The sequence below is a fragment of the Tasmannia lanceolata genome, unplaced genomic scaffold, assembly GCF_043159265.1.
Source record: "Tasmannia lanceolata isolate RefF3 unplaced genomic scaffold, GAP_Taslan_0.1 ptg000008l, whole genome shotgun sequence".
Lineage (NCBI taxonomy): Eukaryota > Viridiplantae > Streptophyta > Magnoliopsida > Canellales > Winteraceae > Tasmannia > Tasmannia lanceolata.
Window position 1 is genome coordinate 18,496,397 of NW_027518685.1, and position 21,933 is coordinate 18,518,329.

The following is a 21,933-nucleotide window of genomic DNA, read 5'->3' on the forward strand; positions in this document are numbered from 1 at the left end:
AGCTTTTGGAGTAACTAGTTGTTTCACATAGGAAGAATTAACACGAATGGTTCATCACTCACACCCAATAAGTGCTATTTATGAGGGAGAAAATACATCATAAAATACTAATTAACAAATGGCAAAAGGCATTTCGCAGATGGTCTGTTGCATCTGACAAAATCTGGCCTCTGTGGCTTCTGTCAGATGCAATAGACCATCTGAGAAATACCTCTTGCGATGGACACTAGCAAATCCCTAATTATATAATATAAATTGGTATCTTGAAAATAATAAAAAATGTCGTTGTAGTATAGTGGTGAGTCCGGGTTCGATCCCCGGAAAGGGCGTTGGTTTAATTTAGTTTTTGTTTTAGAAATCAACTTCATAACCTGTTATTACCCTTCGAAAACTCTTTTTTTTTGGCTGATTTGTTGCGTTAGATATTTAAATAGCGAAAGATATTTATAGTGTCGACATCTGCAGTTCTGTTTTGACTTGTGAGTAATTGAATAAATTTGCCCCGTTTTCTTCCACCAGCCACCCCAATTCCGAGGCAATTCGCCTATTTATGACTTCTCTTTTTACACTAACTTTGTATTTGGCTTAGCTTACCAACTTACTTGTTTATTTACTACCGTTTTCTCTCCTAATTACTGGACCCACAACACACATGTACAGTAGGATAGATTTGCAAACTTGCACATAAGAAAGAGTTTTCCTTAAATAAAAAAACAATATCTATTTAGTGTTGCTAAACCAATGGTATTAGCAGCTACATTAACAATAAAAAATTGTTGTTGACACCAATCATCAATATAGGGAGTTTTGCAACGGGGAAGTAGGGTTCTAGGGTGTTTTTCATTTAGAAAATGGTCTGAAGATGATCAACTACTTTCTTGTCCACTTGGAAGGCTTTGGAAAGAACATCATCGGAGATGGGTGGGTTGGATCCAAAGACCGCATTTGGGATGGTGATCACTCCAGCGTTCTGGCTGCTCAGACCGACAAGGGCAACGGCATTGCCATAACCAGCATTGCGTTGGAAGTGAACGAGACCCTTCGGGAATACAAACACGTCGCCCTTTTGAAGGACCTTGGTGATGAGTCGATTTTCGGGGCTGGAAGTTACAAATCCAACATAGAGGGTGCCCTCGAGGACGGTCAAGATCCCAGTAGCTCGTGGGCGAGTGTGGGGTGGATTGAGACCATAGGGTGCAAAATCTACGCGTTCCATGGAGATGCCAAGAGTATTGAGTCCTGGTATCTGCACCACATTGACTGGGGTAACCTTGAACCCAGGCGGGTTTGATATGTTGCCTGGTTTGTTGAGCCCGGTGAAGAAGAAATTGTCTGCTTGAGCGAGCTTTGGGTCTTTGCAGGCAAACCCATTTACCAACACTGCCAAGAGATTTTGAATAAGAGATTTAGAAAGCTAGGTTCAATTAGCTCTATAAAAACAACACAAGTTTTGGAACATAACATGATAAAGTAAGACATGTTTGCAATTCATACCTTGGCTATTGGGCGCTGCGACACAAAAATCTTGCAACGGGCTTGGGTCAGAGGCGAAGGCAAGAGAGCAAGTGAAAGCCAGCATCCCTAAGAGGAGAATAGAACGAGTGGCCATCTTTGAACAACTTTTGTATAAAGTATCCAAAAGGCAGAAATGATCCCACAGTTCAATCAGTGGCTATGGAGGTTGTGGGCTTAGGGAAGAAGCCTAGCTGCTATATATAGAACATTTTTGGACGTCTTCCCTGTCTGATCTAATCTCATTGAAATGGCCCTCTTACTTGGACCGCTTCTTTTCTATTTTAAACCATGCATGTAGATTTCTCCAGAAACAAAGTGTTAGAAATGTTATAAAGTTTTTGCCCTTTTAAAAAGATTAATTAAAAATTAAATCAAAGAACAAATTTCAATCAAACACACGGAAGCTAAAAACACAAGTGCACATAAAGAATAGAGAAAGAAGGGATAAGAGTGCACCGGAGATTTTTTATAATAGTTCGGTCCAATTCTTTTTTTTTTAAATGGCACATATTATAAAAGAAACAGAAGGGACACCCGAAAGGGAATACCCAAAGATACCCAAAGTTCGGTCCAAATCTTGGATTGACATCGATCCACTCCACGAAAAACCCTTTGTGGCGATCACTAAAACCGATCTTAGCGGGTGAAGATCAAATCACTACAACCCGAGGTGGGTCCGTGCCTCAACACTTGCCAAAGAACCGATCGAGATACCTCCACATCTCAACATTTGCCAACCGAGGTGGCTTCAAGCCTCAACACTTGCCAACTGAGGCAGTTCTACGCCTCAACACTCTCCGATTACAATGAGATAAAAGAGAGATGAAAAACAGTGCCTTCTCATAAGACGAATACAATAATCATTCACAGAAATTTCTCAAATGATTTACAATTGAAGAAACTAAATCCAATCCTTCAAAGATCATTCAACGAGAGGCACAAGGGTAAAAACACTCTAAAATATGTTCAAAGAGAGTTTATGAGTGTCTATTAAGTGTTTAGAGGGGTTACACCCCTTTATATAGAGAGGAGACACCAAAACCAGCCATTTTTACACTCTAACGGCTAATACTAAAGACCCTTTGTCCACTGGGACACTACACATTATGGCTTAGGCTCTGTTTCTTTCGACGTAAAATGGGTGCAAAAACTAATTATACAGTAGTGTAAAATGGGCGTATAATTTGCTTTTACGCCCATTTTACGTCGAAAGAAACAGAGCCTGAATAAGAAATCTAGAAGGTCTCTGGTGGTCGACAGGAAGATTGGCGGTCGATCGCCATCAGCTTATTGGGTTTTTCCAGTTTTGCACACTTATCTTTGAAAATCCATATCTCCCTCAATTCACATCTGATTTCGATGATCTTTTGTTCCAAGGAAAGCTAGGGGAGTACTTTTTATTCAAAATAATTTAAAAATTCTCTAGATACATTATCCGTAAGATAAGACCTATGGTCAACCAAGCAAGTGCCATTTTTTTTTAAATTTTATTTTCTCTTTGGCACTTGGGCTTTGACCCACTTAGATTCTTTGATGTATTTAACTTGTTTTGGTCTCTAATTGAGTGCCTCCTGATGCCTCTAATTGATTCTTAATGGGATTGGATATTACAATCTACATCAAAAGAAAACATTATCATCTCCCTGGATCCTCTCCATGGATTTGTGATCTTCAATTGAGCTTCACTATTCAAGCTTCATTCTTATCATCTCCATGGATCCTTTCCTATTTAGCTTCATTAGTATTACATAATGAAGCAACTTGTGTTTGGAATGATCAAAACAAGATTAGAAGATTGACAAGGGTTGAACCATTGGTCTTACACAAAGGATGCCACGATGTATTTTCAATAGATGAAGATGGTAAAAGGGGGGCTACGCTCAGCTTGTTTTGGGAGCTTCCTTTTCTATAATCAGCCATCACTCACAGATGCATTTGTGTACACATCTCCTCCATAACAGTTGAAAAATGTCAGAAGGGCTGTAGAAGCCTATTGCTATGCCCTTCACGCCGCTAAATCCAAGATGGTTTTGCTTCCGTGCATAACGTCCGAGGTCATATAGCCATGCCGTGACATCTCCCACTTGGCCACATTGGCCGACTGATTTCCTTGTGTGCTTCCATCCGAGATATTTCTCCCAAACAAATTTCCTTCACTTGATACTTCTAAGTCCAACCAAGCTCACATGCTTGATGAAATTTCCACATAAACTCCCTTTTTCCAAGGACCGATAATTGTTCCGCCTGGGATATTCTTTAAAACAATTTTTCATGACTTAGACACTTTCAACTCAAATAACATTTAACTTATACAGAAATGTGCCCCTACTTTATGCTTTTTTAATTATGGAAACCTCTATAGATTGGAGGGCTAGGATCAACCTATGGAAATGATTTTACGGGCACAACATATTTTTTTTGAAAAGGGCAACAGAATATATATATATATATATATATATATATATATATATATATATATATATATATATATATATGTAAAAACAGAACCGAGGTGGTCCTGAAGGAACAAAGATAATACAAAGATAGCAGTACAATAATTCAAGGAGGTAGATAGTCAAAGCACTCAAACGCAGCCCGAAAGACTCCTTTCTTGGCAAGGGTGTCTGCTTCCGCATTGGCTGATCTCCTGACATGGCGAAAAACTATTGAGGAGCCCTTAGCTCTGTCCTCTATTTCCTCTAAGAGAGGCAAAAATCGCCAAGGGGGAGAAGCGTTACCCGAAAGCCAGCGAATAACATTTAAGGAATCTCCTTCGACGATAATTTTGTCGCACTCTAGACGAGGCATCGAGAGAAGCCCGCTATGAACGGCTCGGACCTCTGCCTCGGTCCATGAATAACATATTGATGTTGTGTTCCATCACATGGACGGTTTGGATCAACCTATGATGTGGTCCATACTGTTCTTTGTCGGTCCATGAATCGCACGGGTTTTTTTTACTAGTATACTATATAGCAGAAGAGAAAAGGAGAGAATTATTTAAATTTCTCCCAAAATTCTAATATAATTACACATCACTTTTTTTTTACTTTTTTTAACAAAGGCACCCATTCAACCCACATATTTTCAATCCTACCCCCTCCTTTATGCTTTTTAACAATGGCACCCATTAAAGCCACATAATTTCAATCCTACCCCCCTCATTTATGCTTTTGTAATAAAAAAAGTGGACAAAGTCAACATAGTGATGTTTTATCTTTGCAAAATTACGGATTGGGTACATATGTTACATAATACTATGGATTTTTGTGAACATATTACATAATACTACGGATTCAGGACGCCTTTCAAAATATTGACGAACCCGATTATTTTTTAATACAGAACGTGTTCATTTAGTACATAATACTATAGATTTCGGTCACCTGTCAAAATATTTCGGGTCCCACTCAAATACATGGGTTTGGCTATAGATGATGCGTGAGACCCACCTGTCAAAGCATGAGTGTGAAATACTCCACCGCATCAAATGGGAAAGTGATTAACCATTTATATTTTTCTCGCCCCGTGCATCGCACGAGTGTTTTTACTAGTATCTGTACTATATAGCAGAAGAGAAAATGAAACATTTATTTGAATTTCTTCCAAAATTCTAATAGAATTACACAACACTTGTTTTTGCTTTTGTTAACAAAGACCCCAATTAAAGCTCCATATTTTCATTCCTACCCCCTTCACAATACCTATTTTACCCTGCTTTATGAATTTTTTATTATACATTTTGTCCACAAAGTCAACATGGTGGCATTTTTTCTTTGTAAAATTACGGATTGGGTGCATATGTTATATAATACTACGGATTTTTGTGAACATATTACATAATACTATGGATTCATGACACCTTTGAAAATATTGACGAACCTAATTATTTTTTAACACAGAACGCCTGCGTTTGGTACATAATACTACGAATTTCGGCCACCTTTCAAAATATTCCGGGTCCCACTCGAATGCATGGGTTTGATTATAGATGGTGCATGAGACCCACCTGTCAAAGCATGAGTGTGAAATACTCCACCGCATCAAATGGGAAAGTGATTGTTCATTTATATTTTTCTCGCCCCGTGCGAGTTTTTACTAATATATATATATATATATATATATATATATATATATATATATATATATATATATATATATATAAAGGGAAAACGCTTCGTGAGCTTGAGCTCACGAAGCTTATATGAGCTAGAGTTCCACAAACACATGGGTCCTACATTTTTTGGGGTGATCCAAAGCATTCATTTGGAAAGCCTTTATATAGATAGGGTGTGTACCAAAAATCAAGTTCATAGGATCATCCTAACCCATCCAAAAGTGGAGGGAAAAATGGACAGACACTGTTTTTCGACAAATCTGCCCATTTTTGCCCTCCACTTTTGGAGGGGTTAGGATGATCCAATGGACCTGATTTTTGGTACACACCCTATCTATGATAGGGCCTTGCAAATGAATGGTTCGGATCACCCCAAAAATGTGGGACACATGTGTTTGAGCACTCTAGCTCCTATAAGCATAGATGAGCTCTAGCTCACGAACCGTTTCCCCATATATATATATATATATATATATATATATATATAGAGAGAGAGAGAGAGAGAGAGAGAGGGTTCCTGCTAACGTTAGCGTAAAATAAGGTGGGCCCACATTGTTGGGGGGATCCAAAGCATTCATTTGGAAGGCCATTTCATGGATAGGGTGTCCACAAAAAACCAGCTCCATTGGATGGTTTTAAAAAACCAACTCCATTAGGGTGTCTATTTGTGGTTTGAAAAAATGGGCAAATTATTGGACAAATAGTATCTGTCCATTTCCACCCCTACAAATGGACATCCTATGATGATCTAATGAAGCTGATTTTTGGTACACACTCCATCCATGATGGGGCCTTTCAAATGAATGCTTAGGATCAGCCCAACAATGTGGCCCACCCTCGTTTTACGCTAACATTAGCAACTAAGCTAGTTGCTAACGTTAGCTAAGTGGAATTTTTGGCAGATAGGGAAAGTCGGGAATTTTTTTGATTTTTTTTGTAAAATCTATTAACCTGCTAAGTGGACTTTGGCTGCTTTTCTGGCGAAATAGACTTGTTTCTTTCCCAAAATTCCACCCGGCTCATCTGTACATGTTTCAATTTGAATTGTTTTCATCCTGTGGGTCCCACTAACAACAGGTTTAAATTGGTAAATGTCTTATTGATCCTTTCAACCCGTCTCTCCAGTAAACTCCCACGCATGCAATAGTAAGTTTCTCCATTTGAAACAGACCCAGAAACCAACATCTATTAATTATTTTCGCCAGCTGTAGGTAGCTTATTACTAAAATATATTATTTATTTTTAGCTGTTTGGATTGCAAGAAAAACCTTTCTGATGGAAAAATTTTCATGGGACAAAATTTTCTTCCCAAGATTTAGAGGGATATTTCCAATCCCACTCATTTTCTTAGTTTTGTATTACCATTTTAGAGGCTTTGTTATGCTATGATAATGTGCCTATGCAGTACTCTTTGTTTTTAGTTCAATAATTATTAAGGTGTCCTTTTATAACCATTTTTTTTTCCTTTCTAGATTGCAAGAAAAACATTTCGACTGAAATATTTTTCTTGGAAAATTTTCTTATTTCCACAGTTCAAAGGAAAATGATAAAATTATGATTAATTTGGAGTATATTAGTGATATATTCCTCAATTGAATGTCCGTCTAACTAATATGTAAATAGGGGTGGTTCAAGTTATAATTTTTTACGGGTAAAAATGTAAATATTTTAAGAATTTTTTCCCCCAAACTTTCAAAGGAAAATGATAAGATTATGATTAATTTGGAATGAAATTTTTCTCATTTGAATGCCCCTCTAAGGCTCTAACTACTATATTAATAGGGGTGGTATATATATATATATATATATATATATATATATATATATATATATATATATATATATATATATATATATATATATATATATATATATATATAAGGAATAAGATTGTACGCTCGACCGTACCTAAAGTTAGGTACGGTAGAGTGCCAAATCACATGGGTCCCCCATTTTTGGTGGGCATCTAAACCATTCATTTGCAAGGCCCCATCATAGATAGGGTGTATACCAAAAATCAGCACCATTGAATCATCCTAACCCATCCAAAACTGGAGGCCAAAATGGGCTGATTTGTGGACAAACACTGTCTGTCCATTTTGGCCTCCACAAATGGATGGGTTAGGATCATCCTATGGAGCTGATTTTTGGTATGCACCCTATCTATGATGGGGCCTTGCAAATGAATAGTTTAGATGCTCACCAAAAATGTGGGACCCATGTGATTTGGCACTCTATCGTACCTAACTTTAGGTACGGTTGAGCGTACAATCCTTTTCCTCATATATATATATATATATATATATATATATATATATATATATATATATATATTGTGTGTGTAAAAAGGGATTTGTCACGCAATTTCACGGCTAGCTTTTGCATGTGAGAACACACAGGTTGTCCTTTTGGGAAATTTTGGCAAATTTTTTCAATTCATCCGAGGTGGTTGTTCTCACATGCAAAACCCAGCCACAAAATAGCTTTCCTAGAAATTGTTTAAGAACTTTTGTTCCTTTTTCAAACTTTTCCAGCCTTGTTTGGATTGCAAGAAAAGCATTTCTGAGGGATATTTCCAATCCAACTCATTTTCTTAGTTGTGTATTACCATTTTAGAGGCTTTTTAAATTTTTCTTAGTTTTGCATTACCATTTTAGAGGCTTTGTTATGCTGTGATCATGTGCCTATTCAGTACTGTGGACCCCGATCCGGGATAGGCGTGCGAGGGAACTGGTCCCCACACCATCCGGATCATCCACGTGTGAAGGAGAGCTCTACCAAGGAACTCTCAAAACGGATGCCACCCTCATAGCATAGCACGAGTGGCGATATAAAAGAAAGAGATATGTCTCGATCCGGAACCGAGGTTCGAAACCGAGACATACCTGAAATAAACTCAGAGTCGCCATCCATGGATATGCCATGGAACCCTAAAATCAAATCCTCTGTGCAATGGATAACCAGAAATATATATGGGTTCGTGCCTGGTTACGAATGGGGAAGGTCTGAGAGCACCCCCGATTCGTCCGAGTGCAAGCACTTGGTCTCTTATGCCATTTATTATTAACTCCAAAGAAGTTTGGATAAAAATCATCTGAAATGGGAACAATCCTCAAGAATCGTCTACCTAAGCATGCATTTCCTGAGGATAAAGATAATAAACACATAAAATAAAATGAAAAATGTGCCACCTAAGCACAGCTAGGTTATGAGTGACAAACCTAAAGGGTGTCTAAGTTCTGATGTGCAAACATATGCAAGCCACAGCAAAAGGTATAGGATCAGTACGAGAAAGTAAGAAAACACATCAAAACATATAATAACAACATAATAAATCCTAAGACTCTAAATTATTAGCCCGAGTCCTCGGATGGTCTGGTATTCATCCAAAGAAGCCTACGTATCCCCGCCTCCACGAGAATCAAGGCAACGTAGTTCTTCGCACCTATTCTAAGCTAGGATGCCTAAGACACCTAGACCTCTATCCTAGACTTGATCTAAAAGACCAGACTAGTTATTAAAGTTTATTGTACGATTATTTAAATTCCAGTGAATTGTGAATTTTAGGACACCCTATATGCCCTAACTAAATGCAGGTTAGCCCTAAGCTAATGCAGGTGGTTCCTACAACCTATGTGTAACTAGGCTGTATTTCCTAAGGAAAACCAAAGGTGGACTAGCGTATCCTACTCTAGTCATCAGTCGGCGATGTGAATCGCCAACTGACCGGACGGAGGCGCTCCTATAACTCTAGGACAAACCCCTAACTCTAAAACAAACACAAAACAAGCAAACAAACAAACAACCTATCAAAAGACACAACCTAACTCTAAAACTCTCTATCTAGGAGAAACTCCTAACTCTAGAGGAAGATCTTTTGAAAATGAAGGTTTTAAAAGCTGCTTATTCGAAAAGATTTAAAATGCTATCTACAAAAGTTTGGCTGGACTTGAGATATAAATCCCAAGCTGCACTACGTACCTCGTGGAAGAGGATCAAGCCAACGTAGTTCGAAACGAACTCTCTACCTACCAAACACTTACAACAAATCAACCATTTTTTATGTTTTAAGTTTCTAATGTTTTTGAGATTTTTAATGATTTCAATGTTTATGGATTTTAAAATTTCTGATGTTCTCACCCTTTTGGCCAAAGATCGGAGGGAATATACACAACAACACCCTAGGGACGAATCTTAGGATTAACAGGGGAAACTATGCTCTAATAATACTATTATAAGAGCAAATGAGTCAAAGACTCTCTAATAGCAGTAACTGACGAATAAATGAGTCAAAGACTCTCTAATAAAAGCAACTGAAGGATAAAAGAGCTAAAGACTTCCAAAAAGAGCAACCGAAAGATACAAAAGTCAAAGACTCTTCAAACAGAGTAACTGAGAAATACAAGAGTCAAAGACTCTTCAAACAGAGTAACTGAGAGATATAAGAGTCAAAGACTCTTCAAAAGGAGCAACTGAGAGATACAAGAGTCAAAGGCTCTTCAAACAGAGTAACTGAGAGATACTAGAGTCAAAGACTCTTCAAAAGATGGCAAATGAGGGATACAAGAGTCAAAGACTCTTCAAAAGAGATGGAAACATGAGTCAAAGACTCCACTGACAACAACACAAGTCAAAGACTCCACTGATAACAACATCACACAAACAAATGAGTCAAAGACTCTCCTACAACACCACCGAAAAGGCAAATGAGTCAAAGACTCTCCTAAAACATCACCTAAAAGGCGAATGAGTCAAAGACTCCCCTATAACATCACCTAAAAGGCGAATGAGTCAAAGACTCTCTAATCAAGGCTGACTCCTATGCGAATGGACTATCGAATAAGGAGAGGCTTACAAGCACAAGGAAAAGGAGACCTTGTGCACATTTGGCAAAGGTAAAACACCCAACCGGGCCGGACAGCTACCTAGCCATCAGGGTGCAACAAATGTGCAACCAGATACCCATATAGGATAGGGGTATGAAGCCAAGCCGAGTAGGGTGCTTTTCCAAAACCAAACGGCGCACTCTAATAACACCATCTAAAAGGATGAATGAGTCAAAGACTCTCTAATCAAAGCCGACTCCTATGCGAATGGACTATCGAATAAGGAGAGGCTTACACGCAAAAGGAAAAGGAGACCTTGTGCACATTTGGCAAAGGTAAAACACCCAACCGGGCCGGACAGCTACCTAGCCATCAGGGTGCAACAAATGTGCAACCAGATACCCATATAGGATAGGGGTATGAAGCCAAGCCGAGTAGGGTGCTCTTCCAAAACCAAACGGCGCACTCTAATAACACCATCTAAAGGATGAATGAGTCAAAGACTCTCTAATCAAAGCCGACTCCTATGCGAATGGACTATCGACTAAGGAGAAACTTACACGCAAAAGGAAAAGGAGACCTTGTGCACATTTGGCAAAGGTAAAACACCCAACCGGGCCGGACAGCTACCTAGCCATCAGGGTGCAACAAATGTGCAACCAGATACCCATATAGGATAGGGGTATGAAGCCAAGCCGAGTAGGGTGCTCTTCCAAAACCAAACAACGCACAAAGAGGAGATCTAACGAGAGAATGAGACCAGGCGGGTCTCCTAAACACACACAAAGATGAGCTCTAAGCGACGAGGCTTGCTTCCAGAGGAGAACTGCCTAACGAGACAAAACGTGTCTCCTAGAAAGGACATCTCTAATAAGACCAATTGGTCTCCTAAAATAGGAAAAGAAACTACCATCTAAAGGAAGAATGAGTCAAAGACTCCCTAACAGTGCTATCCAAAGGACGAGTGAGCCAAAGGCTCTCTAATACTAGACTTAAAGGAAGAATGAGACAAAAACTCTCCAAAAACACCTGAAAGGAGAGTGCTTACGAGACTAAGTAAGTCTCCTAAGAAAGACTCCCAGTACATCCATCATTGTCCTGGCAATGATTAAAGACAAAGGCAACTAACAGACCTAGTTGGTCTCCAACTAGCGAGGGTATAAGCTGAGATACAACTTAGAGAAGAACTCTATAAATGAGGCAAGGCATGCCTCCTATGGGTACACCATCCATCAAGATCAAGGTGATCCCCCGAGATTAAGCTACAAATGAGGCGTGCCTCCAAAGGAGGATCGCCTAATGAGACAAAGTATGTCTCCTAGTACAGATTCTAGTATCTAAAAAAAGTCTAAAAGAAATATAGAAGACTGCATTAGTCTAATCAAAATAGAGAAGAAAAAAAGCTACCAGGTAATCTCAAATTTCCATTCAATTATTATAAAAACAAATCAAGTATTAGCAAAGTATGATTTACAACTAAAGAGTGCACAATCTGTAAGAACAGCAATCATAAGATGATAAACAACATTGAATTAGTCCAGACCAGCCGCTGGATAGCCTAATAAAGTAAAAACAATATCAAACACTTCAAAGCCAACCACAAACCCCAATACGGGGACTCAGCGAGATCAGATGATGCCAAAGTAATCATCTGATTTCAATACACATATAATATTCCTACAAACCGCCTTGAAATCAGACAGTACTCATGTCGATAAGATCGAATAGAGTAGTCATCTGATTTCCTCCTTCAATTAAACAATTTATTGAAATAAAATTAATTAGCCCAGACCAGCCGCTGGGTAGCCTAATGAAATAAAAGAAAGTATGATAAAGTTTCAAGATAATCTCACCTGAATAATCCATTCATCACCATCTTCAAAACCTAACTCAAAGCTTAGTATAAGAAGAGAATATATATAAAAAAGAAATCAAAAGATTATGATAATTCTAATTTATACAAATTGTAGTGCGTAACATGGGACATCAACTTGTGCAGATCCAAGTGCAAAAAGAACGGTGAGCCCCAAAACACAAAGACGGGTCCAATATGAGGCTAAGTAAGCCCCCTAAAGGGGGGGACTCTCTAAATGAGACCAGGCTTGTCTCCAAACAGGGACTCGGTAAATGAGGCAAAGCCTGCCTCCTATGGGCAAACTCTCTACCAAACTAAAAAGGACTCTTAGAAGGGAGGCTCTAAGTAACAAGGCTTGTCTCCGAGGGAGAAACACCTTAATGAGACAAGGCATGTCTCCTAGTGCAACTCATTATCGAGACCACAGTGATCTCCTAAACAAAAAGGTTCCTCTATCTAAAAGATATCTAAGAGACTTAGAAAGTCTTCTAAATAAAAGAGGGGGACGCTACTAGGACTGAGCTAGTCCCCTAAGGAAGGGCTCTTCTATCGAGACATAACCTGTCTTCAAGGAGGGAGTCAGAAACGGATCTACCATTGAACCAGATTACCTCTGCCTCCTAGCTCCTCAATGCGAGCTGGAATGGTTTGGGAAGAAAGAAAGGAATGAGAGCTGCTAGCAAGGATCCTTTTGACATAAGCTTCATTTTAGGCTTTGATTTGAAAAGAATCAAGGTGGGAGTCTCTAAAAAAATTAGGATTATCCTTCTCAATTGCACAATTCCCACCATTAGGGAGGGAGTCACAAGGAGAATTTAAAACTCTGAGACTACCAGCAGAGCCACAAGGTAAACAATTTAAGAAAGATTGCGGTTTTGCCTTAATAACAATGAGAGCTGAAATTTTAACAGAAGAATCAGCCGATATCGAGAAGGGAGCGTCAAGGGGCTAAATTGCAGAGGTAAGAGAGGCATGTTCAAGGTTCGAGCCGTTTAAAGTAGTTTTTCCTTGTAAAACTCGATTTGGGAACCTTTTAATTTCATTAAAGGGGCAGGATTTAAGGAGATTAAAGAATTGCATGAGAGAGAAGGCTCAGAACTGCTCCTATTGCTAGAAGGATGGAAAACTAAAATTGCGGCCTTGGAAAGAGAGTAGTTCAAGGTCTTTTTGTATCTGATCAACTGCAATTGAATAGTTCCAGCGGAGCCTTTTGAGTGCTGTTTCCGAGGTGATAGCCCTTTGTTCAAGTTCCTTGTTAAGAGACTCCAGGTCACACCTGTCTTCAGAAAAGCTTACAAACTGCTCATTCATGTCTTGTTGCATTTTTTCCATCTGATTTTTTAAAGTCGAAATGATGAAGAGACAAGTGGAATGCTCGTTCCTGAGGCTCTGCAACTCATCTATCACTTGTTTCTGACTTTCCTCAAGCTCCTGAATAAGAGCTTCATAGTAGCACTCCATCTGGTTCATTTTTTTCGTCAGACCTATGCAACCGGCTTTTGACTCTTCTAAGTCACTTAAAAGTTCACAAATTTTTGCTCCCATCGCATCACTAGTACCCAGGTTATGTTCTACAAGGTCAAGCACTGGAGGAAATTGATCAGGTCTAGGTCTACCTGAAGAATGAACCATGACTTCTAAGGGATATAGATCTGCGTCAGAGCCCTCCAGCCCTTCTTTTGGGGTAAATTGCTCAGACTGTACAGACATAGGTCCAAGCTTTCTCACATCTGTTACTTCCACTGGTTCTACATTTAGTAGAGAAGTTACTTGTGAGGTTCCTTCTTTAAGATCCTGCAATACATATTCCAAAGCCTTGAGGTCCGGGTGAAGAAAACCCAAGTCTCTTTCATTGTACCCCAGGCTGGTCTTATTTTGAATTGCTCTCACTTTCTCCTCCATTACTAAAACACCCTGCACCCACCTTGTCTGCAAATCATGCAATAGGCAATTCAGATTGTTTCCATTAGCATTCCTCTCAAGCTGAACCTCTTCAGAACAACCTTCTATATACTCCTCAAAACATAGTTGGGAAGCTTCTGTAAAGGCCTGCCTTGCAAGGTTCTGATTTGTCTCAAACATAATTCCTCCTCAGCCGAATTTAACCAGATTTGATTAAAAGGTCATATTAACATCAAATCTATAAAATAATGCCATACTCTTAAAAGAAAACAAGGTAGATAATCTGAGACAGAAATATCAAAAATCCTTTGATGAAAACTTTGAATATACAAAGAAAATCTTTGTCATATACCATCGAAATGATTATCAAAACAAGAAATCATCATTGTGGTACCCTGATCCCGCGAGAGGGGTGTGGGGCGCGAGCCGCCGCTCTCTCTCTCTTGGTCTCTCGTATCCACGCGATTGGCGTGTGCATTTTATTATTGATTTGAATTAATCTTTCCTGTGAACTTGGGATCACTAAGGCAATCCGAATTCCACACGAAAGAGACTGACAGAGTCGCCACCTAGATGTGGGATCTAGGACCCGTAATTAACCAGAAATCTAGACTCGCTACCTGGTTACGAGAATGGAAGGTATGGGGAGTTATCCACCACATGCACCATTCTTGCCCGATAATCGGTCTTCGATTCCAAAAGCTAACTCTTTTAAATTTGTTTTAAATGGCTCATTCAACTCTATGTTAATGTGCGAACTAAGTGACATGCATCCTATGATCTAATTTCAATGTGAATCCTAAATGTGTATCTTGATTTATTAATTTGTCTGGATTCAATCTAATTGAAAGTTCTCCTAAAATTCTAATTTCATGGAAAGTCCTAAGTGATTTGATTAAGCATTTACAAGAAAATTAATATACAAAACACCACAATTTGTTTGTGGTGCCGACTCGCGGGTGGTATGCCATCAGACATCCAAGCTGCCTACGTACCCAAGCCTCACTGGGATCAGAGTCGACGTAGTTCGGTGCACCTAAGCTAAGCTACATATGCCTAACTCAACTAGGACACCGATCTAGACGGGATTGACTGTTTCAACAGTTTTAAGAGAAGTTATTTAATTCAAGTTGAGGATTTTATTATCTTAGGATTTCATCAAAGATGCTATATGATCCTATCTAAATGCAAGTTGTCCCTTAGACTAATGCAGGTTAGCCTACATCCTAGTTTACTAGGCTTGTCCTAGGGAAAAACTGGATGACTAGTGTAACTTGACCTATGGCACGGTTGCTATACATAGCAAGCGTCCGTGATGAGGCTGGACTCCTAACTCTAGGACTCCCTAAAACTTAGGACACAACACGACACGACACCATTGTTCCTAAATTGGGCTCTAAGGGTTCTTACGACGGAAACCATAATCCAATGGTTCCGAGAGACACGAGATGAATCGAGATGATGAATAGTGTGAGGGAATGGGAAAGATAGAGAAAGGTGCGACTGAACTTGGGAGTGCCAAATTGCCTACGTACCCCGTGATGGGGATCAAGCCACACGTAGTTCCACTGGCGAGGTTGCTTGGATTTTGGAAAACAGGTTTGGTATTTGGATCAGGAATCGGGTTTGTATTTGAGCATTGGACTTGAGATTCAAAAACATTGATATAGCAATGGGATTTTGGAATTGGGAATTTGCATCAAAGAATTGAGCATATTGGAATCATCAAGGGTTTGAATTTTCGGAATTCAAAGTGGGCGGGCTTATGAGATTCGGCCAAATGGATTCAGACATGCGACTCGGATTGTGTTGGGATATGACTTGGTTGGATTGGGTTAATGGTTAGGGTCAAGTGAGTCGGGTCTAAGTTAGGAGCAAACCCGAGACTAGCCATGGTCTAACTAGGAGGAAGCAGGGTACAAACCAGGGTGCGGACCAGGGTGCACCAGGGTGCGAACCAGCAGGGAACCAGGGTGCGAACCAGCAGGGGAACCAGGGTGCAACCAGCAGGGAACCTGGGTGCAACCAGCAGCGAACCTGGGTGCAACCAGGGTCTAACCAGAGTGCGAACCAGCAGGGAACCAGGGTGCGAACCAATATCGAACCAGGGTGCGAACCAGTAGGGAACCAGGGTGCAACCAGCAGGGAAGCAGGGTGCGAACCAGTAGGGAACCAGGGTGCGAACCAGTAGGGAACCAGGGTGCAACCAGCAGGGAACCAGGGTGCGAATCAGTAGGGAACCAGGGTGCAACCAGCATCGAACCTGGGTGCAACCAGCAGCGAACCTGGGTGCAACCAGGGTCTAACCAGAGGCTAACCAGGGGGAAAACAGACCCTACATGCTTCCTAACATGGTTTTTCTTTTAAAGTAAAAGATATGCATGAAAACAGACCCTACATAGAATTGAAATAAATGCCTACCTCTTTGGAAACCCACTTTGTGTTTGATTTTTCTTTGATGGTAATTCCTTGAAGATGATTCCTTGCTTGATAATGACTGCTTTTGATATATATCACCCAACGTATAAAATCACCCGATCCGGCAAGGATGGCCGAACCCTTGAAGAGATGAGGGAGAGGGATGAATTTTCTAAGAGAGGGGTTCTTTTTCTTCTTTTCTTGGATGGTGGGATGAGAGGGTATTTATAGGAGAATGGGATAGGAGGTTAGGTGAGGTTAGGTGAGGTTAGGTAAGGTTAGGTGAGGTTAGGTGGTTAGGTGAGGTTAGGTGAGGTTAGGTGAGGTTTGGATGGTTAGGATGAGAGGAGAGGTTAGGTGAGGTTAGGTGAGGTTTGGATGGTTAGGATGAGAGGAGAGGTTAGGTGGTTTTGGATGGTTAGACCCAGGTCAAGATCTGCCATTGATCTAACGATTTACGGAAATCGGGTCTCGGAATGGAATCAGGGTTCGGGCTATGAAGTGACCCTATCTTATTTTGTCCCGATTGATGATCCGTAAAGTCAGATCAAGATATTAATGACCTAAAACATATATTAGGTTATTGTTGGTTAAAGTAAAGCAAAATGTGGGTGTCTACAGATGCCCCTCTTTGGTAGAGACGACGTAGTCATCGAATACCAAAGTTAAAATGACAGAACCATTTTGCGTAACTTTAATCGACAAAGGAACCCCCTAAACACAATGCAACCTAATATAATGCAAGACCTTAGATGAAATCCTAGAATTGGAATGCAATAAAACAAACCCGCTGCGGTGCCGCTGGCAACGAGAGAAATGGGATACCATTTTCAAATGGATTTTCGGAGGGAAAGGAATATCGCTTTTGAACAGCTTCAGAGGAAATGAGACGTCATTTTCAAATGGTCTCAGAGAGAATAATGGATGACTTTTGAAAGATTCTTAATGAAAATGCAGCATCATTTTTGAATGGGCTTGGGCAAGATAAAATACCGTATTTATACGGATTCCAAGGAAATGAGACATCATAGTTGCATGATGTTCAAAGGGTATAAGAGATCATTGTTGTATGGACTTGAAGAGAATGAAATACCGTATTTGTACGGATTCCAAGGAAATGAGACATCATAGTTGTATGATGTTCAAAGGGGATAAGAGACCATAGTTGTATGGACTCGAAGAGAATGAAATACCGTATTTGTACGGATTCCAAGGAAATGAGACATCATAGTTGTATGATGTTCAAAGGGTATAAGAGATCATTGTTGTATGGACTTGAAGAGAATGAAATACCGTATTTGTACGGATTCCAAGGAAATGAGACATCATAGTTGTATGATGTTCAAAGGGGATAAGAGACCATAGTTGTATGGACTCGAAGAGAATGAAATACCGTATTTGTACGGATTCCAAGGAAATGAGACATCATAGTTGTATGATGTTCAAAGGGTATAAGAGACCATAGTTGTATGGACTCGAAGAGAATGAAATACCGTATTTGTACGGATTCCAAGGAAATGAGACATCATAGTTGTATGATGTTCAAAGGGTATAAGAGACCATAGTTGTATGGACTCGAAGAGAATGAAATACCGTATTTGTAAGGATTCCAAGGAAATGAGACATCATAGTTGTATGATGTTCAAAGGGGATAAGAGATCAAAGTTGTATGGACTCGAAGAGAATGAAATACCGTATTTGTACGGATTCCAAGGAAATGAGACATCATAGTTGTATGATGTTCAAAGAGGATAAGAGACCATAGTTGTATGGACTTGAAGAGAATGAAATACCGTATTTGTACGGATTCCAAGGAAATGAGACATCATAGTTGTATGATGTTCAAAGGGGATAAGAGACCATAGTTGTATGGACTCGAAGAGAATGAAATACCGTATTTGTACGGATTCCAAGGAAATGAGACATCATAGTTGTATGATGTTCAAAGGGTATAAGAGACCATAGTTGTATGGACTCGAAGAGAATGAAATACCGTATTTGTAAGGATTCCAAGGAAATGAGACATCATAGTTGTATGATGTTCAAAGGGGATAAGAGACCATAGTTGTATGGACTCGAAGAGAATGAAATACCGTATTTGTACGGATTCCAAGGAAATGAGACATCATAGATGTATGATGTTCAAAGAGGATAAGAGACCATAGTTGTATGGACTCGAAGAGAATGAAATACCGTATTTGTACGGATTCCAAGGAAATGAGACATCATAGTTGTATGATGTTCAAAGAGGATAAGAGACCATAGTTGTATGGACTTGAAGAGAATGAAATACCGTATTTGTACGGATTCCAAGGAAATGAGACATCATAGTTGTATGATGTTCAAAGGGGATAAGAGACCATAGTTGTATGGACTCGAAGAGAATGAAATACCGTATTTGTACGGATTCCAAGGAAATGAGACATCATAGTTGTATGATGTTCAAAGGGTATAAGAGACCATAGTTGTATGGACTCGAAGAGAATGAAATACCGTATTTGTAAGGATTCCAAGGAAATGAGACATCATAGTTGTATGATGTTCAAAGGGGATAAGAGACCATAGTTGTATGGACTCGAAGAGAATGAAATACCGTATTTGTACGGATTCCAAGGAAATGAGACATCATAGATGTATGATGTTCAAAGAGGATAAGAGGCCATAGTTGTATGGACTCGAAGAAAAGAGGCACCGTTCACAAACGGGCTCAAGGAGAAGACAAGACCATTCACAAATGGACTCGAGAAATGAGGCACCATTCACAAACGGGCTCAAGGAGGACGATACCATTCACAAATGGATTCGAGAAAAGAGGCGCCATTCACAAATGGGCTCAAGGATAAGACAAGACCATTCACAAATGGACTCGAGAAATGAGGCACCATTCACAAACGGGCTCAAGGAGAAGACGAGACCATTCACAAATGGATTCGAGAAATGAGGCACCGTTCACAAACGGGCTCAAGGAGAAGACAAGACCATTCACAAATGGACTTGAGAAATGAGGCCCCGTTCACAAACGGGCTCGAAGAATTTAGAGATTTTTTATGAACTTGAATTTGACGTAGGATTGGATTTTTTTTATTTTTTATTTTTTTTAATTAAGGATTTGGATTTGATAAATTTTTTTATTTTTGGAAAATGAGGTACCGTCCGCAAACGGGCTCAAGGAGAAGATGAGACCATTCACAAATGGCCTCGAGAACAGAGGCACCGTTCACAAACGGGCTCAAAGAGGACATTAGAGGATTCACAAATGGACTCAGAGAATGAGAAACCTGTTCACAAACGGGTTCAAGGAGAAGACGAGACCATTCACAAATGGACTCGAGAAATGAGGCACCTTTCACAAAAGGGCTCAAAGAGGACATGAGATTTTTCATGAACTTGAATTTGACGTAAGATTGGATTTGTTTGAATCGGGGATTGGATTTGATGAATTTTGGATTTTTTTTTTTTTTTTTTTTTTTGAACTCAATGAAATCGGGGACATTATAGATCGTGCCCAGTAAAGATATTGGAAACCAAGACTTTGACGAATGATGAGACGACCAACCTTATGAACGAAGAACCATTAGTAACAAGAATGGATTAGGAACACTTTTATGAAACTTCAACAAGATTTTTCTCAATGAGACTGTTGGTCTTGTCTTCTGGGGATTTTGATAACTGAAACCTTGAACAAGATACTTGAAATTGGTAATTTAGAACAACGGCTCTCTAACATGGAAAAGCGGGATCTGTTTTTTGACAGGTGCTTAGATGAACATTTCTTGACCAGGATAGTATTTAACTAACCGGAAGGAAATTCTGAATTTTAATGGTTCATCTTTCTGAGAAATTGGCTCAACCACCATTGCATCTGGGGCTCTTCCAAGCTTAAGGTGCCTTCCTGGGGTATGATCTTTTTACGGAAGCTGGGCTTTCTGATGTTTCTACTTCTGAACTCTTCTGAGTTGATCTTCTTTGAAATGTAGCTGTTTGACTAGATTCTCGAACCCTTTCAGGTATAATTGCAGGGAGCTGCCTAGGCCGGGCCTCCTTCACCAAGACAGTTACATCATTTGGACATAGGAACGACGATTGACTCTTTCTAAAGAGAAAACTTAGATGAAAGGCACTACTCAAAGGATTGAGCAGCCCTGAAGGAGTGAACTTAGAATAACAAAGATTGACTGACTATACTGACAAACACAGTGATGCTTCTGACTTAGTTAATATTTTGTTTGGTAAGTCTATCCTTTCGAGGAATAGTTTTTCAATTGGTAAACACTGGACTTTTTCCTTAAAACAGTAATGCCTCAAGGATTTAATTACGCCCCCTAAGATTGCTTAGCTTCAATGCCCCCAGTTTTGAGGATATCACTTGAATTTGCTTGAACTTCAGTTGATCTTCAGTCTTGATACCAGCTGTAGCCTTCTTATAATGATTCTCTTACCGTGACCAAGTCACCTCTTCGGGGTTTTTAACTTGGCGGACCGCGCTAGCCTTAACTTTTGCCTGAACCACCATTCTAGGTTTTCGATCCAGCAGGCTATCCCCTTAGCTTTTGCCTAAGCCGCCCTTTCGGGTTTTCAACTTAGCAGGGGAATGATCTTAAATTTTGCCTAGACCGCCCTTTCAGGTTTTCAGTCTAGCAGATCTTCAAACTCCGTTCGTTTTCTTATTCATCATTTTTTTTTATTGTGTCTCGGGACCTAGCTCATTAGTTCTGAACACCAGAAGGACTTTATAGGTAGGATAGGGCTTTTCAAAGAATGGCTTAAGGTTCAACAAAGATTTCGACCGAACCTGTGAACAGGTTGCCTACATATCCCAAGGTAGGAATCAGGTCGTGTGTAGGTCAAGGCGAATGCCCCTAGTTTGAAGATCAATTGTTTGAAGGTTAATTGATTTTTTTCCTTTTTTCTTTTCTTTCTGGAACAATTAACTTCTCTTCTTTTGGAACTTGTCCCTCTTTTTTTTTTCTGGAACGATTGATTTTTCTTTTTCTTTTGGAACTTGTCCCTTTTTTTTTCGGGAACGATTGTATTTCTTTTTTTTTGAATCGACCGAACTCGGTTCAACCGAGTTGCCTACGTACCCCAGTGTAGGGATCAGGTCTCGCGTAGTTCGGGGAAATGCCCCTGGTTTGATGGGTTTTCAAGAAAATTTTATTCAGGCTCGAAGGGTTTGCAAACCGGTATTCTTTTGACATTGGTTCTGATTTTGGGATTTATTCGGCCAAAGGGGGCCTTCCGATGTTCAGATTGGCTAGAGTCCGTCTGGTACTGATTATTTTTTTCTTTTTTGTTTTGTT

At 39.7% G+C, this 21,933-nt stretch overlaps 1 protein-coding gene across 1 annotated transcript; it reads right to left on the reverse strand.

The window, feature by feature from the left end:
• Window positions 1-844: 844 nt before the first annotated feature.
• LOC143883357 (putative germin-like protein 2-1) lies at window positions 845-1,677 on the reverse strand. Its single transcript, XM_077386717.1, has 2 exons — window positions 1,495-1,677; window positions 845-1,380 (listed from the first exon to the last, which is right to left on the reverse strand). The coding sequence occupies exons 1-2, from the start codon at window positions 1,607-1,609 to the stop codon at window positions 845-847; spliced, it is 651 nt and encodes a 216-aa protein (XP_077242832.1). The 5' UTR covers window positions 1,610-1,677.
• Window positions 1,678-21,933: the final 20,256 nt, after the last annotated feature.

Bases quoted from the DNA above. Each gene is read 5' to 3' on its own strand.
- LOC143883357 (XM_077386717.1), bottom strand. From the start codon at position 1,609: ATGGCCACTCGTTCTATTCTCCTCTTAGGGATGCTGGCTTTCACTTGC. The intron at 1,381-1,494 runs GTATGAATTGCA...ATCTCTTGGCAG, and splicing joins CGCAGCGCCCAATAGCCAAG to TGTTGGTAAATGGGTTTGCC.